Raw genomic sequence first — 17,458 nt, forward strand, 5'->3', positions numbered from 1 at the left:
CTTCATGCACTCCCTCTAAGGGAGATGCAGAGGCCAGCAACACAAGAACGGGCCTTTTCAGTGTTGACTCCCCAACTGTGGAGTGCTTTTTTCAGAAAGGCCACTGGGCACCATCATTATCGGAAGAGTCTGCTTTCTTAGGCTAGTGCCCCATTTAGCCCGACATCCTCTTCTCACAGTGCCCAACCAGTGGGAGATGCCTATGGCAAGAAGGACCTGGGCGCAAGAGCGCTCTTCCCACTTGTGATTCCCATCAACTGGAATCCAGAGGTACTGTGCCAGGTGAATATTTAGGTGCCAGAAAATGTTCCTGTTTTACCTAGGTGTTTGGTTCATAACTGGGATCATTAGGGTACAATACCTTAGCCTGTTTTTGATGTTCCTCTTTTAGCAGGATTCACCCTTTTATAATATTTCAGGATTAGCATTTCTCAGTAAATAATGTTGTGTTCTTTTCATGTTGTTTTAAATCTTCGTAGGTTTTCCACAAGTTGTGACATTTTTTGAATTTATTTTTTTGTAGCAAGCAATGAATAAAGATTTCTTTTCCTATAAAACCCCAAGGTGGCTGTCACCGATGGAAGCGAAAGCTCTGAAAAAGCTCAATATGGAGGCCAAATGGCCGAAATATTGGGAAATTCTGGAACAAGAGGGAGACAGATTGAAACTGCAGAGTTTTGAAAAACTAAAAAATAAAGTGCGAGATTGGCTTCATTATTATCAGATAATGGAGGCATATAATTTGGACAAGAAAATTGGCTTCCAGGTGGAAAAATCAAAATTAGAAACAGAACTGTTAGAACCCAAAACGAAGATTTTGTCAAAGATGTATAACTTGCTGTTGAAATGGAATACTCAGGATGAAACGGTTAAATCTGCTATGATTAAGTGGGCACAAGATGTTGGACATAACATAATGATGGCTGACTGGGAACAGTTATGGACCACAGGTATGAAGTTTACAGCATGTAATGCCTTAAGAGAGAATTTTATGAAAATGATATACAGGTGGTACATGACACCAGTCAAGCTTGCAAAAATCTATCATTTGCCCGACAATAAATGTTGGAAATGTAATGAGACAGAAGGTACGTTCTTTCACCTTTGGTGGACGTGCCCAAGGATTAAGGCTTTCTGGGAGATGATTTATAATGAAATGAAAAGGGTATTTAAATATACCTTCTTGAAGAAACCAGAGGCCTTTCTCCTGGGCATGGTCGGCCAAACGGTGCCAAGGAAGGACAGAATTTTCTTTATGTATGCCACAACAGCAGCAAGAATACTTATTGCAAAGTATTGGAAGACACAAGATTTACCCACTCTGGAAGAATGGCAGATGAAGGTGATGGACTATATGGAACTGGCGGAAATGACTGGCAGAATCCGAGACCAGGGAGAAGAGTTGGTGGAAGAAGATTGGAAGAAATTTAAAGACTATTTACAGAAATACTGCAAAATTAATGAACGTTAGAATGATGTCAGAATGAAATTAAGTGGTCTTAGCAACAATGCTATAAAGGTGTATGTACAAATGGATTGTTAACAGATGAGAATTTAAAGTTATAATATGTTAAGTTAAAGGATTAAGATAAAAACAAAGAGGGAAAGGAATTGATGAATTAACTAATAGAACTGGAATACAAAAAAGGGAGGTGTGAGGAAGTCAGGGAAGTAAGGAAATGAAATGTAAGTTATGGAAAGATCGATGTGTTTTTCTTTTAAGTGTTTTTTATCTTTTTTCTGTATTTTGTATTTTTTTCTTTTTTCTTTTTTTTTCTTTTCTTTTTTACCTATGTAATTTTTTCTTTGAAACTTTAATAAATATCATTAAAAAAAAAAAAGATTTCTTTTCCTAAACGAAAGCTCAGAAACAGGCCTCCTTTTGCCCAGCAAAGAAGTACCACCTGCTCCTCTCTCGGCGACGCTGCTTATAGCCAGTCCAGAAGCTTCACTCTCATCGCCAATCACAAGGGTTGATATTGCTGCACATCCCCATTCTCTGCACCCATTGTGAGTCCTTGGCAGACCCCTTCTGCAGGATTATCCGCCGGCTCCTTCCCAAGCCCAGACACACTGACTACCTGGGGCTGAGACCTGCAAGTCGGAGAGACAAGCGGACCTTTCCTACTCCCTTCCAGAGACCCTCACCCCCACGCACCTTGGAGCAAGCTCTGGAGATTGAGTTCAGCTTCATGGTGAAGCTCCTCCACTCCAACAGGACGAGCCAAGAAGATATTCACAGGCTGGTGCCATAGCAGCTTGGGAGGAGTGGGTTTCTTGACGTCCAGGTCTATGTTAGAAGTCGCTGGGGAGAAAAGATAGCCAGAGGGTGAATCACAGCCCCAGGCAGAGACTCTAGAAATACAAAGAGGTCTTAAGGCCTGTCCATGCTATATGTTCAAACCAGTTTCAAACCAGTTTCGCCACCACAGCTCCAATACCCTGCTTTCTGCAGCAATCCAGATCTGCCATAGGGAGCCTACCAGCAGACTCTCCAGCTGTTGCAAGTGGCATTCAGATGCTTGCTGCTTGCGATGCTGCCATTGTATACAGTGGTACCTCTGGTTACGTACTTAATTTGTTCCGGAGGTCCGTTCTTAACCTGAAACTGTTCTTAACCTGAGACACCACTTTAGCTAATGGGGCCTCCCGCTGCCGGTGCGCTGCCGGAGCACGATTTCTGTTCTTATCCTGAAGCAAAGTTCTTAAGCCGAGGTACTATTTCTGGGTTAGCGGAGTCTGTAACCTGAAGTGTCTGTAACCTGAAGCATCTGTAACCCAAGGTACCACTGTATAGCCATCATGACTAGCTGCTGTGGACAGCCTCATCCACCACCCATTTGCCTAACCCCCCTCCCCTTTCTGAAAATACTTACAACAATCAATCTCCGTATATCACCCCCTGCCCCAAACGTTCCATACATATACACAGGGGCAGCGTGCCCCATTTCGCTGCTTGAGGTGAAACAGGAAGTGCTGCTTTGTTCCTGCTGCTGCTGCCACTGGCGGCAGGACATGCAGGGCACCTACAGGCATGCCGCCTGGGTGTGTGCATTTGTGTTTCTTCTGCCTGAAGCAGCAGCCTCACCTACCTCATGGTTGGGCCGGCTCTGCATATAAGATGCAAACGATACAGTAAAACATTAAGCTGGGTTGTATAATAGTTTATAGAGTTGATTCTATCCGCTAGCTGTCTTCTATTCTCTGTTTTAACAGATTTCCGCAGAGTGGGCTGTGGGTGGACTGTCCTTTCCAGTGCACTGAATGAACGTGTACCATACAGTTTCAAAATAATTATTTGGTTTTTGTGTTTCTTAGTGCTCTAAGATGACTCCTTAGTTTCTCCATCAGTGGTATGTTCCACAGTCCTTCCTATCATGTCTCTAGAGTTGTTAGTAGCTGTTTTCCAGTATTGTGTTAATATATTTCTGCTGCAGGCATGAAAAGAGATTAGTAGTTCCTTAAACAGTAAAATTCTTAGAGTCATCTATAAACGGCTTTAATACAGTTAGCCTCAGATTAGATTGTCCCACTTCTTCGTGATATATCATGTGGCAGTGAGTTCCATCAGTTCCCCTTTTGCTGCCTATCTGGAATCTTCTACCCTTTCATTTCACTGGATATCCCTGACTTCTATTATTAACAGAGAGAGAGAGAAAAGAAGCTTGGCTGCAGGGCCTGTTAAGCCTCACTCTGGCTTTCCTTCACATGAGAGCTAGAAAGCTGTGTTGACTGAAAGAAAATACCCATTCCTCATGTCATTTGCCAAACTTAACTGTTAGCATTAAGAATGAGCAAATGTTAATTTTCTCATTTTTCTAACCTTAAGTTCAGCTCACCATATTTCCATTATCAGTTCGAATATTTTTATTAAACCAATAACAACTCATGAAAATCCATCAGCTTCCCAGTGCCAATTTCTCCTAATAGATATACACCGGTATGCAGTTTTCCCTAATGGACACATTTTTTAAAAAGCAATTTCCCCAAACGTGATGAAAGAATCAGAGTCGGAAGGGACTCTAGCAGTCATCTAGTCCAACCCCCTGCAATGCAGGAAATCTGCCCACAGCCATCTCTAGGTGGGCTCAAACTACCCACCTTCTGAATGACACCCAGACACATTGGTTTTTCACTTAACAGATGCATTTATATGCACACTTTAGATGGTATATGCATTTTTGAACACATTACTTGGCTGGAGAACTGCATTGCAAAATTCACAGAGCAGCGCTCCTTTCGAAAGATGGCTGAGCTTTCAGCCTGCACATTGTTAAGAAAAGCATGAATTAGATGAGTGTGCCTTTAAATGCAAGCTGAATCAAATTTCTCCCACATCCCTAGTTAGCATTGTATAATGTGCGAACAGAGCAGAATGGTCCTTCCTGCACCAACATGTCCTTATGCCAACTGTCTGTTCCCTGTTCTCCAGGCACAAAAGGCACGCTTCCCTCCTCATCAACACTCTCCCAGGTTGATGGGTTTCTTTGTTGCTGAGCCCCGGAACCACCATGCAAACGGCAGGATGAGTTGGAAATAACTGCACTATTTCAGGTGGTAGGAGTGTGCTATTGTGCTTTCCTCTGAAGAGTTCCCGTGGGGGGTGGGGAGAGAAGGGACCTATTTAGGGATGCAATGGGCAAATCCTCCCAGGGCACCCTGGCATAACCTGTGGACTGCCAGCATCATCAATAAGGGCAGAAGCTAATTGCTGGAGGTAAACCCCCTTCATTATACTGAACACAAGGAAAGAACACACGGAGACAGAAACACAGAATAATGTCTAATGCAGTACTGAGTCACACCAGTGTTGTCAATAGTGGCTGGCAGAAGCTCTCCAGGATTTCAGACAGGAGTCTTCTCCCAGCCCAAACTGGAGATGCCGGGGATTGAACCTGGGACCTTCTGCATGCAAAGCAGATGCTCTGACACTGAGCCACGGCCGTTCTGCTGTGAAATGGCACCTGGTGGGCTGGAGCCCAAGTCATATGGCTACTCCGCATGTAGTTAGGAGCACACACTTTCTCCTGTCCAGATAGCATCACATCTGCAGGGCGCGGGTGTGTGTGTGTGAGCTCTCCCTTGCTACTTCAGCCGAAGCTTTTAATTTCACAGCCAGAATGCTTTGCAAGGCATTTCCTGCCCACATTTACCCACAGTAGCCAGCAGATGGTGTAATTAGCTGTCCAAAGGCCAATTTCCGTAACAGGCTGGCAGCTCCTCACTTAGTATGTGGTGCTCATCTCTGGTTCTGAGCCAGCCTGCTTCACAGGGAAGCTCTCTGGCCCAGGAGCCGTTCTTTTTATTAGTTAAGTGATGGGAGGGTGGAGTTCTGTACATGCTCATTTTTTTTATTACTTTCCATTACGGACAGGACCCAATTTTAAAGAGCTCTTGGCCAGTTAGGCTGAAAAAGAGGACAGGGACTCTCCACCTTTAATACCTGTGGAGCTCCTGAACAACTATTAAATGTGCAGGAACCCTGAAACTCTTTTGTATCTGGTCACATTGCAGATATCTAATTTTATGTTTGGTGATGACTAAAAATAGTTGTTGGTGTTTTTGTTTTTGGTGGGAAGAGTGGTTTTTTTATCTTTTAAGTGATGCACAAGTGTGTTCTATGAAGGACATCCTCTCGTTTTAATGCCTGTTTTGTATTTTGGAAAGCATATTTGTTAGCCAATGTCGATTGTTTTAAAACTTGTTTAAAAAACAAAGATTAAGAAGAAATAAGGTGTTGTTGCATTTTATGATGAATTGAAGAGGCCTTGCTTCCCTGTGGGGGGGGGGGGACCTCTCCTAAGATGGAGTTTGCCATCTGCAGTTTTTGTAAGCTGCTATTTTTAGCTGCTGATTTGAGATGTGTTTGTACTGCTGAAGGCTCCTCCCTGCTTCATTTCCTACAATCTTATCTGTTTGAAAAACAAATTGCAAAAGGTTCTTTTGAATAAAACAGAGGGGGGCGGGGACATCTGGTCTGCAAGGCAAACTTGGCCCACCAGGAGTTTGAGGCTGGTTTCCCCAAACCACACCCACCCGTCTTATGTCAGGTGTGTGGGCAGGTAGTCACAGCTGCCAACAAACTATCAGGATCCTTGATGTGCACAATTGAGTTTTGGCAAGGGAAAGCAGGCTTCAGTTCTGGCTCTACTGCCCATCATCTGTTGGAGCCAAAAAACACTGGATCATATTCCCTGCAGAGACCTCAAATGTACAACCCTCCTCCCTGGGTTTGCAAAATGACTTCAGGACTTCAAAGCACCCAATCACCTGGCACCCATGTGACACTGTGACTGACCCCTGGGCGCAGTCCCACCCACCTGTCTAATTTTGCCCACAAGGGGTATGATCAGGTAAAGCCCACAGGGCCATAAAGACTCCCCACTTCTTAATAAGTATTAGTAATAAAGAATAAAAACACCCAGATTTTAAAAAATCTGTTGCTGAGTTAAATTGCACCAATTAGTCAATCCAAAGATTTTAATTGATTTAAGCCAGATTGTTTTATAGTGCTGAGCTAGAATATAGGAAGTTGCCTTTATACTAGGGTTAGCATATGTTAGCTACTTGATAGAGAACACTCTTATATTTGAAGGCATGCCTGGTTCTGGTTTGGTTTAAAGATTAAAAAAAAAAACTGCAAAAACAGAGAGAAAGACAGACAGACAGACAGACAGGCAAAGGAAGGAGCTTTGAAGCTGCTCAGCTGCTAGCATCGGATCAGACACCAGGTCAAGTGCCCATAGTCTTCCTCAACATTATGAGATGTACTGCAATTCTTTTTGAATAACAGTAATGACTTCCATTTTTGCATCTACACACATAAATTATCACATGCAAAGTGTATGCAAGCCTTTAGGCGGTGCATAAGTGGTCATTCTACTTCCTGCGGAGCCAAATAATGTTCTGTGCAGTCCAGTATAATCCACAACGGAGGTTGGGAACCATAGGATGCAGCCCCCAGGTCTGTCTGTTTTGTCACTGGGATTCTGCCCAAGTCATACACTCATATCCCAGGCCACACCCGTCTCCTCAAGCTACGCCTCTCATTCCCTCAGCTTCATGGTCAGGTCAGAGGGGGCCAAGCGGTGGTGGACCTGCACCATGTAGACCGTCATGTGACTGTTGAGGAGGAGCACCAGCGAGAGGGAAGGAAGGAGGCGGCAAGTGAAGAGGAGGTCACTCCTTCCTCCTTCTCTCTATGCTTGCTCACACCCAGCTGGGCTCCTCATCAGCTGCACCAACCGTGACACAACCGCCATTTTGGTTCTGGCCAAGCTCAAATACAGTAATAAAGGTGTTGTGTTTGAAGTCCCAATGGGTCTGGGGACACTTTTGTCCAAAAACAGGGCAACCTCATTTTTCTAGGGACTGGTGGCAACCCTATTCATGGCCTCTACAAGTGCTCTTGTCTAGCTGTAATACTATGATAATGCCTGGATGGAGAGAGGTTTGTGTGGGTGTAGGAACATGTGGCTTTGGCATGGAATGTATCCTGCTGCACAAATGTAAGAGGCCTATTTCTTGCTATGCCCACTTTTGGGCTCTGGCCTCACCCCTGGAAGTGTGGTTGAAATTAATAAGCTACCCTGGTCTACTGGCAGTAGCTCAGTAGAGATAGGGCTTTTTCCAAACCCAACCTGGAGGTGCTGAGGATTAAAGCAGGGAGTTCCTGCATGCAGAACATGCTCTCCACCACTGAGCCACAACCCATTCCAGAACAGCCTGGAGAAAATAATCCTTGCAAAACATTCCGTTTTTTCCTTGCACCCTTGTCTCCAGTGGCTTTGCAGCAAAAGCCCCAGCGGTTTGGCTTCAGAGAAACCACTGTGCAGGCAAAAAGAGGATTTCCTTTTGCTAACAGTTTCCTGCCTGTTTTTCATGAAGATATGGCCCAAGAATGGGGGAGCGGAGACTGACTCTACAGCTGGGCGATTCCCCCCCCCCCCACTGGAGTTTCAGGAAAGGGGCTCAGAAGTTTCAGCTCTCAGAAGACCCAGCTCCATTACCATGCTGCTGGTAGGATTTTTGTGGCCTTTGGTCAGGGAACCTCTAGCAAAAAAAGCACCCCATTATCTGTGCTCATTTGCAGAGAATACGCTAGCAGTTAAAAGAAGAAAGGGGAAGTGATTGAGCTTTAAGATGCCTTGTCATGCCCTGAAGTCTCGCATCACAGTGGAACAAATGCTCTCTCTCTCTCTCTCTCTTACACACACACACACACACACACACACACACACCCCTTCGCACTTCTAGGCAACTAATGTCCTGACACTGTTCCACGCACCAAGAGAGTGCCACAGCAGTGCATTTCCATGAGATCCATCCCATAAATTTCCTACACAATTCAAGGAGGACAGTGGCTCTTGGTGGAGGAGGGTTACCCTCCATGCTGGAGGCATTTTTGAAGCAGACTGGGTTCCATGGGCAGCAGCCTAATAAATTTTGGCACTTGGAAGTGAAAAACCTGATTCGCAGCCACCTTCACAATGCTTGCCAAGTCCTCACCCAAATCTGGTGGTGCAGACCACCTGTCCCCATGTGGAAAAGTGCACCATCAAAGCAGCTTCTCCATCACCTTGGCACCTTAGCTTTACCAACCAAATTACATCCTGCGGTTGTAACAGGTTTCATGTAAGGCTGTGCATACCAGATCACTTTTTTTAAAAAAAAACCACCACCCTAGTTTTATTGTGTTTGTATAAATAAAACTCAAGTCATTGAGAACTTGCTAGTTCTTTAATGAATCACCTAATGAGTTGCTAGAGGCAACCACCACATGGTACATAGTGGAGCTGACCCTGCTTCCCATCCAGACAAGTAGAGTTGGATGCCATCATTTCATTTATTTTATTTCATGAATTTACATCCTAGTTTTTTATACTTTTTTTTGCATTTCCTGGAATTTTGTCCTGCTGAAGGAGGATGCTTCTCAGTTCACAAGGTAGTTTTGTGACTCATGCACAGCAAAATTAGATGGTAGAGGCCTGAGGTGGTAGAATGGACTGTACTGCTTCAGGGGACAAGTGAGGACCACATCATTTAATCTTATTTTTATTTTTTAAAAAGGAACAGAGTTTTAAATGCTCGTGTGTGTGTGTGTGTGTGTGTGTGTATAAAACAACCAACCAACCATCCAAAAAGCTCCTCTCAAGCAGAAAACTAGGACAGCAGGGAGATAGGATCTCTGATGTGTTAAGAAATAAAATATTGCAGGGGGTATTGTTCTCTCTTGCTCTCTGACATGGGGAAACATTGAAAAATGGCCCTCTCCAACTGCCGCCTGAAATATTATAGTCCACTCTACCATCTCATTCTGCTGTATCTACAGAAAGGATGCATTCATCCCATACACTTAAAGCACATGCCTTCCACCCCCAGAATCCTGGGAATTGTAGCTTTGCCAGGGTAAAGTACAGTTCCTAGTTTTCTTTGATCATGTGCTCTAAGTGTATGGTGCGTAGGCATAAACTCCCTGTAAACACTGCATAAGCAAATCAGGATGAATGATCCACTAAACAGATTGCCTGTTCACTATATTGCACACCTTGTATTTAAAGAACATCCTCCCAACAGAATCCTGGGAATTGTCATTTGTTAAGGGTGCTGGGAATTGGAGGCAAACTACAGCTCCCAGGATTCTTTGAAGCCATTTAATTTAAATGAATGGCATGTACTATTCAAGTCCTATGAAGGGGTTGGGTATGCTTAACCTACAGCAGAGATAACTGAGGAGAGGGCATGATAACGCTCCTCATTAAACTCATTAAATGCTGTCACATACAAGTGGGCAAAGACCTATACAAGTGGGCAAGACTAGGCTCACAACCACATTTAAAGCATACGGCTCCCTGACCAGAGAATCTTGGGAACTGTAGTTCACCCCTCCCAGAGCTACAATTCCCACCACCCTTCACAATCTAGTTTCCAAGACTCATTGGGAGAAGCAATGCGCTTTAAATGTAAGTGAGTCTGGATCTAACGAGCTGAGGTCACTGGAAAGTAGTGGTTGATTGAGCCTCAGGAAATACACCTTGGTAGCAGGTGAAGTTAAGACCAATTGCCTAGAGCAGTGGCTAGGCTTTCCCTCGCCAGAGGTCTTCAAGCAGAAGCTGGGCAGCCATATTTTGAGGATGGCTCTTGAACTGAGCAGAGGTGAGGATAGAGTCAGAGATTGGAAGGGGCTGCAAATATAATTAAGTCCAACCCTCTGCAATGCAGGACTCTTTTGGCCCAACGTGGGGCTTGAAACCACAACCCTGAGATTAATAGGAGTCTCATGCTCTACCAACTGAGCTATAGCCTTCAAAATCTCTCAAGCTCTATAATTCTATGACCATGTAAGAGAGTGGACACAGGCCCCCCTGTCCTACTCTAGCACTGTCATGTCTGCAATACCCCCACATTTCCTGCAAAAATGTCTGGAAACCAAAGAAAGGGAAACAAAGGCTGGAAGAATTTGATCTAAGGTTGCCAACCTCCTTCCACAGCAGGGCTTTGCCACCTTCAAAGGCTTGCACACCAAATTCGGACATTAGAACAGGTTATATAAATTGGGCCATGGTCTCCCCAATTTCTCTTACAGCACCCATATGCACAGTATTATTACCACCCATTATCTCGGGTTCCACATCCCTTTGTTTCCATTACAGGAATGTACTGGGGGGGGGGTTACCTGCCCCCACACTGAAAGGCTACTGGAACAACGGGGTTTTCACCAACTTGCAGTCCAGAAGGAAATGTTCTGCCTCCTGCGCCCACTTGCCGTTTGAATTCAGGTTGCCATAGCAACCTGACATAATGGAAGACTTCCCCCCTTTTAAATAATTTGACTTGTTGCCATGCCAACAGAGGGAGGTACGCAGGAGCAGATTCGTCACTGAATACTCTTGCCTACACCCCCCCCCCCAATACTGGAGGGTCCGAAAGGAGCCCAAGCCTCATGCACAAACAGAGCCCAAACCTGAACTGAAGATGAAAGTTCAGAGACACAGATGCACCCACGGAACTTAAAGCCTGTGGGATTTAACACAATGGGGTGGGGGTCTGAATCTCTGTGTTATGACTGTTCCAAATTCTGCAATATGCATACATTTTTCAGCTGGGGTGTTAAAGTACATCAGTGGTTGTGCTGCAAGAACGACTCCAAAGTTAGAAACTCTAACCTGTGGCCCTCTTGAAGTCAGTAGACTACAACACCCATCATCCAACCCAGCTAGAATGGTCAAAGTCCAGGATTATGGGGACCTGTAGTCCAGTAACATCAAGAGGACCACAGATTTCCCCATCCCTGCTGTACCCTAATGTTTTGTGAATCATGGACAGCAGTTTTCAGTGTGGCATCCAAAACTTACCAGGTATTGCGCCAAAAAAACAGCATCAGAAATGGCAAACAAATCTCACCAGTGCATTGCTTGCCACATCACCACCAACACTCTTTTGAAATGTGCAGCAAGGACTATAACCCAGTGGGAGAGTGCAGGCTTTCCATGCAAAAGGTCCCACTTTTCGATTTCTGGAACCTACAGTTAACAAAGGATTGGGCAGGCATATTCCTGCCTGAAATCCTGGAGAGCCACTGCTCGTCAGAAGTACAGTAGAAATACCCTGCTAAATAGGTAAGCTGCCCCTTTGCAACTTTTAAGGTTACTGTTTGATTCAAACAGCTGTTTTCTGGGCAACCAGTGAAAGGTCAAGCACCCCTCTCCCCAGGCATGCCCCTTGCTTATGCTAACAGACACCATCTGGAGGTTTGCTCAGCATATCCCAGAGCACCTTGCAGCAGATGCACTGTGCCTTGGCAAACAACTATATGAAATCTGTCAACTCAAGATGGATATTCCTGTTCTTGCTAGAAGAAGAGAACATTACGGTATCCATGGATACAGAATGTCTTGTCCACACCAGGTTCTAAGAATCTCAGAATAATGAGACAAAAGCAACAGAGTCCAATCGAGAAGGGCACTTGGGGGAGGTTGGCATTGTCTATAGGGCTAAGTGGAGGAATGCAGCCTCGATTGAGATTGTTGAACAGGCAGAGGGACCGCAACCTGTTTTGAAGCATGGGTGTGTGTGTGCTACCTTCTTGATGGCAAAACATCCAGAACAGCTATGTAACAGGCAGAAATCCAACATATGAAGCTGTCCCCATCACTGCAACCACATGCTAGGGAAAGCTCTCTTGCTCCTGCTTTCAGTAAGAACACTGGATAGCTCACATGTTTGGAGCGTGGTGCTGATAACGCCAAGGTCGTAGGTTCGATCCCTGTATGGGACAACTGCATATTCCTGCATTGCAGGCAGGTTGGACTAGATGATCCTCACGTGCCCTTCCCAACTCTACAATTCTATGATTTTTCAAAAATCCTGCAAAGACCCACCTAATCCAGTGTTCTGTTCTCATGGTGGCCAACAAGACATCCAAGGGAAGCCTGCAAAGCAAAATCAGAGCACAGCAGGACTCTCCTCACATGTGATTCCCAAGCAACTGATATTCAAAGGCATGCATCCACTGACAATGGAGGGGGAATAAATATTAGAAGCAATATGCCTCTGAATACCAGTTTCTGAGATCTCAAGCAGGGAAGGTGCTCATGTCCTGGTTAGCAACTATGAGAACAGGATGCTGGACTACAGAGGTTTCCTGTCTGGTTCAAATACCTGGATCCTGCAGGGAAGAAATAAAGAAAAAGAGACAACTCAACTGGGTATGACCATTTGGAGCAGCGGTTCTCAACCTGTGGGTCCCCAGATGTTGTTGGACTACAACTCCCATCATCCCTGAGCTCTGGCCTTGCTAGCTAAGGGTGAAGGGAGTTGTAGTTCAACAACATCTGGGGGCAGCAGGCTAGCTAAGGAGCTACAGCATAGGCCAGCTTTGCCCATGTCCGACCCCTCAGCATTTGCTACCTAAAGAAGCTTGCCTCACTCTGCCTCATGGTATAGCCGGCCCCTGCTCCAGCGGTTTAGCCACAGGCATATAACAAGCAAGCCCCATACCTAGATTTCAGAACCACCTCCAGCAATTATGGGACCATTTTCAATTTTTTTGAAGAGTGGGAGAAGGGGAAAAAACACAAAAAAACCCACAGGGCTTTTATTCCCATGTCATCAAGAACTTTGGCTTGAGAACATTGGGTGCTAACACAAAAGAGAGGCAGGATGACTCATCGGATCTGCGCAATTCTTGAAGTGTTTGTGGTCTTGAGAGACTGCAGGGGTGGGAAAACCTTTTTGGCCTGGCAGACCAGATCTTTAACTCCCGACAGGATGTCATTATGATGGCAGTTGGCGACAGGTGGATGGTCCTGCTGCCTGTCAGAGTTGGCCCACAGGGATGGAGGCAGGACAGAACCCCCTGCCCGTCAGCTGACGCGCAGGGAGTTCAACCTTGTTATTATTATTTTTTTGCAGACATCAGTTGTGTGGGCACCTGATCCAGCTACAACTCAACCTGTCCCATCACACCTAGTGTTGCATATGATGTGAGGTATGCAGCAAGCAGGCAAGGTTTAGGGGAAACGGCCTGGTGGGCTAAATCCCCTAAGCAGGAGGTTCCCCACCTGAGATAGACTATAGGTCTATCTCCTTTGGGTGTGCATGATGACAGTACGAGGGGCCAACACGAATAGTGGGCAAAGACACCCCTTTTCTCTCTCTCTCTCATTCACGCATATTAGCATGCATGCCATCCATGCATCCTCTCTCCCACATGTAAAGGTAAAGGGACCCCTGACCATTAGATCCAGTCGTGACTGACTCTGGGGTTGCGGCGCTCATCTCTCTTTACTGGCCGAGGGAGCCGGCGTGCAGCTTCTGGGTCATGTGCCCAGCATGACTAAGCTGCTTCTGGCGAACCAGAGCAGCGCACAGAAACACCATTTACCTTCCCGCCGGAGTGGTACCTATTTATCTACTTGCACTTTGACGTGCTTTCGAACTGCTAGGTTGGCAGGAGCAGGGACCAAGCAATGGGAGCTCACCCCATTGCAGGGATTCGAACCGCCAACTTCTGATCGGCAAGTCCTAGGCTCTGTGGTTTAACCCACAGCGCCACCCGCGTCTCCTCCCACATGTAGATATCCCCTAACTCATCATCCTCTCTTCCCTGGAGTAATAGGCAACTAGCAGCCTGATAATTCAATCCATCCTACCCAGCAGTTTTGCTGGGGCTTGGCTCCTACCGTAGCACCTGGCCCCCAAGGAACTTAGTCCTTTTCTTCCTGTGTGTATACAATTGCTAGTCCACATTCCTATCAACGCAATAGCCATGCTTTGGGTGGATGAAAGCCTGAAGGGGCCAGTAACACAGCTTTCCACACAATTACTCACTCCCACTTGACTGGAGATACAGCCAAGGGACTCTTTAACCACCTCCTCCATTTCAAGAGCAACATATGCTTTGACAGAACCTCCTGTTAGTTGCTCCGAGACACAGCCAAAGGGTCTTTTGAAACTTTTCCTCTGTGAATTGCACCAGAGGCTCTACCTGAGTAGCAGCTGGGATGTATCAGAGAAAGAAAGCTGCCCAGAGCCTCTTCTGGGAGGCAGTAGAAGAGCCCTTTGGCTGGATCTCTGCTCAAATGGGAGCAAGCAAAGGTTTCTGCTGTTTAATCGCGCCCGTTTAAAACAACAACAACAACAACAACAACAGAGGGGGAAGCAGGTACCAAGCAGGCAACTGTCACTCTAGACATTGACTTATACAGATAGACCTGACAGTACAAATGCTTTTGAAGGCAGCTGTGCAAGCATCAACTTTGACCATCACATCTGTGCATTATTGCTGCTTGGTTGCTGGGGGCATTCTGGATCTCAGTAATAATGAGGAATTGGGATTTGCCCCTTGCGTGTAATTTAAGAGGACACCTGCTCAGTAGATCAGTTAGTGTGGGATTTAAAGCTAGCCCAGGAATAAGCCAACCCTTCGTCATTCCACTACCAGAGGACATAAAGTGGGATTTCTCTCCCTTTGGGCCTGAATTTCAGCTGGCTGCTGCAGGCAGGAGGAGGCGGGGACCCAAAGGTAAGAATAAAAATCAACCATTTGTAGAAGACAGGAACAGGGGAATCTGTGACCCTCCATATGTTATTGGACTACAACTCCCATCAGCCACAGCTATGCTGGGGAGGGATGGTGGGAACTGCAGTCCAATAACATCTGCATCTGGACAGCCACTGGCTCCTCGTCTGTGGCATATGGGATGCTTCAATTGCTGGGCTCTGGAATTTTAGGACTACATTTCCCAATAGCCCCTGCCATGGGCAGCATCTCTGACCTAAGGAGGGTTGTGTGGCTGGGAAAAGGAGGGGAAGCTGGGTGTGTGTGGAGGAACAGAGAAAGGGCTACAGGCTGGAAGAAGACCAACAAAACACCAGCACCGAGTCAGTGGTGGAAAAGATGATTCCTGCTAGAAGTCAGGAGTGCAGGATAGCCCTGAACTTGTTTCCAGAGTCAGGTCACATCCACACTTTTACATTTAAAGCACCCTTAAAACACTTTAACTGCCAAGTCTTCTCCAAAGAATCCTGGGAACTGTAGTTCGTTAAGAAAAGTAATCATACAATTGTTATTCTCAGCACCCTTAAAAACTCCAATTCCCAGGATTCTTCGGGGGAGACTCTCTAGGGTTTCAGGGAGGCGAAATTCCTACCTGAGCCAGGAGATGCTGGGGCTTGAACCAGGACCTTCTGCAGGCAAAGCAAGTGGTCTCCCCCACTGAGCTGTGGCCCTTCCCAAATATAGGCAAATCTTAAATAGCATTAGTAACCCATTCATCCACCCATCAAAATGCTCAGCATCATCCGACACCTACTATCTCAGCCAAAATGGACATAGAGTTGGAGATCTATGACTGCACTTCCTGCTTTTTTGCAGGAGGGTTGCTTATTTTGAAGCCGCTGCATGGGGAGCGTGGGCTCTGAATTTGATCATGGAACTGGGAGAGAGGCGGTATTCCTTCTTGTGCTTGTGTCCTGATCTGAATTGCCTTTTGCTGGGTGGAGAGCATAAGAAAGCAGTTGTCTATATCAAGCCTGGATTCAGGCAACCCCCTGTGGTGCTAACAGCAGCTTACTGGGAGGTGAGGAAACAATGACAAAAGCATCGCAGGGAAAATTATTATACACACACTTTCCCCCAGCTGCCACTGCTCCAATCGAAATGCAATCCTCCTCGCCTTGCAGCAAGCTAAGGGAAATAAAAGCACTGGCAGATCTCACAAATCAAGTAGGGTTTTCAGCTCTCAAGAGGTACCTGGTGACAATTAGTGCTTCCATGCAGATGGCCCTAGGATGAGCTCATAGAATCACAGAAATTGTAGAGTTGGAAGGGAACGTGAGGGTCATATCGTCCAACCCCCTGCAACGCAGGACTCTTTTGCCCAACGTGGGGCTCGAACCCACAACCTTGAGATTAAGAGTCTCATGCTCTACCAACCGAGCTATCCTTAAGCATCTCCAGTTAAACGTGGACAAGGCTGCAGGTAATAGGGAAGACCCTCTGCCCGAGAAGCGGGAGTGTTGTTGTCAGTCAGAGTGAACAACACTTCGCTAGACAGCTAAATTAGTTTGGTCTAGCACATGACACCTTCCTACGTTCTCTACCCCCAACCCCAGCAATAGAACAGACCTTGGTGCAGAAGGAGTCCAGATCTCTGCAGTCCTCTGTCTTCCGTCCCTGTTCTTCTGACCACAAGCACTTACTGTCCAGCAGGATGGGATGGGAACAGACCCCAGTGCCCTAGAGCTTGCATGTCTGTCAGCTACAAGTTCCCTTCCAGAAGCTCTTCAGCTGGGGCTGCAGCTGGTAGAAGTGAACCCCACCCTCAGATAGACCATATGCCCTACATGAGCTAACCGCAATGTTACAAAAATAGCTTGTGAAATGGGAACTGTGGGGAGAAAGGGGCAATTCTGATAATACACAAGGGGAGAAGTGAGCTATGGTAGATCACCACTTTTTCTCCTTCTCTCTCTCTTTTTTTAAAGGACTTTGGTTCCACACTGAGTAGTCATAAAGCAAGCGGAAATCATCGAGTGAAAGTTTTATTGGAACGGAGCTGCAGGGATGACAAATCATTCACCTGTTGATTTCTGCTCATTATAAAACCATTTAAAAAACACGAAAACTCTGCCCATTAAGCAGAAGGGAGTAAACTCAATGTCTATAGGATTTTAGCTGATCAAGCACCTCTAGCTGCCCACATTTAATCCCATTCTTTTAGGAAAGCGCTGAGCTGCCTTGTTTTTGGTGTTTTAATTGGTTTAACTTAGTACATTCATCTCTCATCTCTCCTCTCTCCTCCGTTATGGAGCTCAAGGCAGTGCAAGGGTTGACAAGACCCAGGACTTCCTCCGTCCAGGAAGGGCTGTACACACAGAGCATGGCCCTCTGATAAGGACATTTCTTGGCTAGAGCAACCACTGCAGCCCGACAGCAAGGCCTGCCTAGGAAAGC

General features: G+C 46.0%; 1 protein-coding gene across 3 annotated transcripts in view; it reads right to left on the reverse strand.

Moving 5' to 3' along the window:
* The window catches only part of NHSL2 (NHS like 2), a 114,388-nt gene that overhangs the window by 22,368 nt on the left and 74,562 nt on the right, over positions 1 to 17,458 (reverse strand). For all 3 annotated transcript variants that reach the window (XM_080990246.1, XM_080990247.1, XM_080990248.1), the window contains exon 2: positions 2,159 to 2,305. In XM_080990246.1, coding sequence (XP_080846372.1) covers positions 2,159 to 2,305 — 147 coding nt within the window. The remainder of the gene's footprint in view (positions 1 to 2,158; positions 2,306 to 17,458) is intronic.

The sequence above is a fragment of the Podarcis pityusensis genome, assembly GCF_964106645.2.
Source record: "Podarcis pityusensis genome assembly, chromosome: Z".
Taxonomy (NCBI): domain Eukaryota; kingdom Metazoa; phylum Chordata; class Lepidosauria; order Squamata; family Lacertidae; genus Podarcis; species Podarcis pityusensis.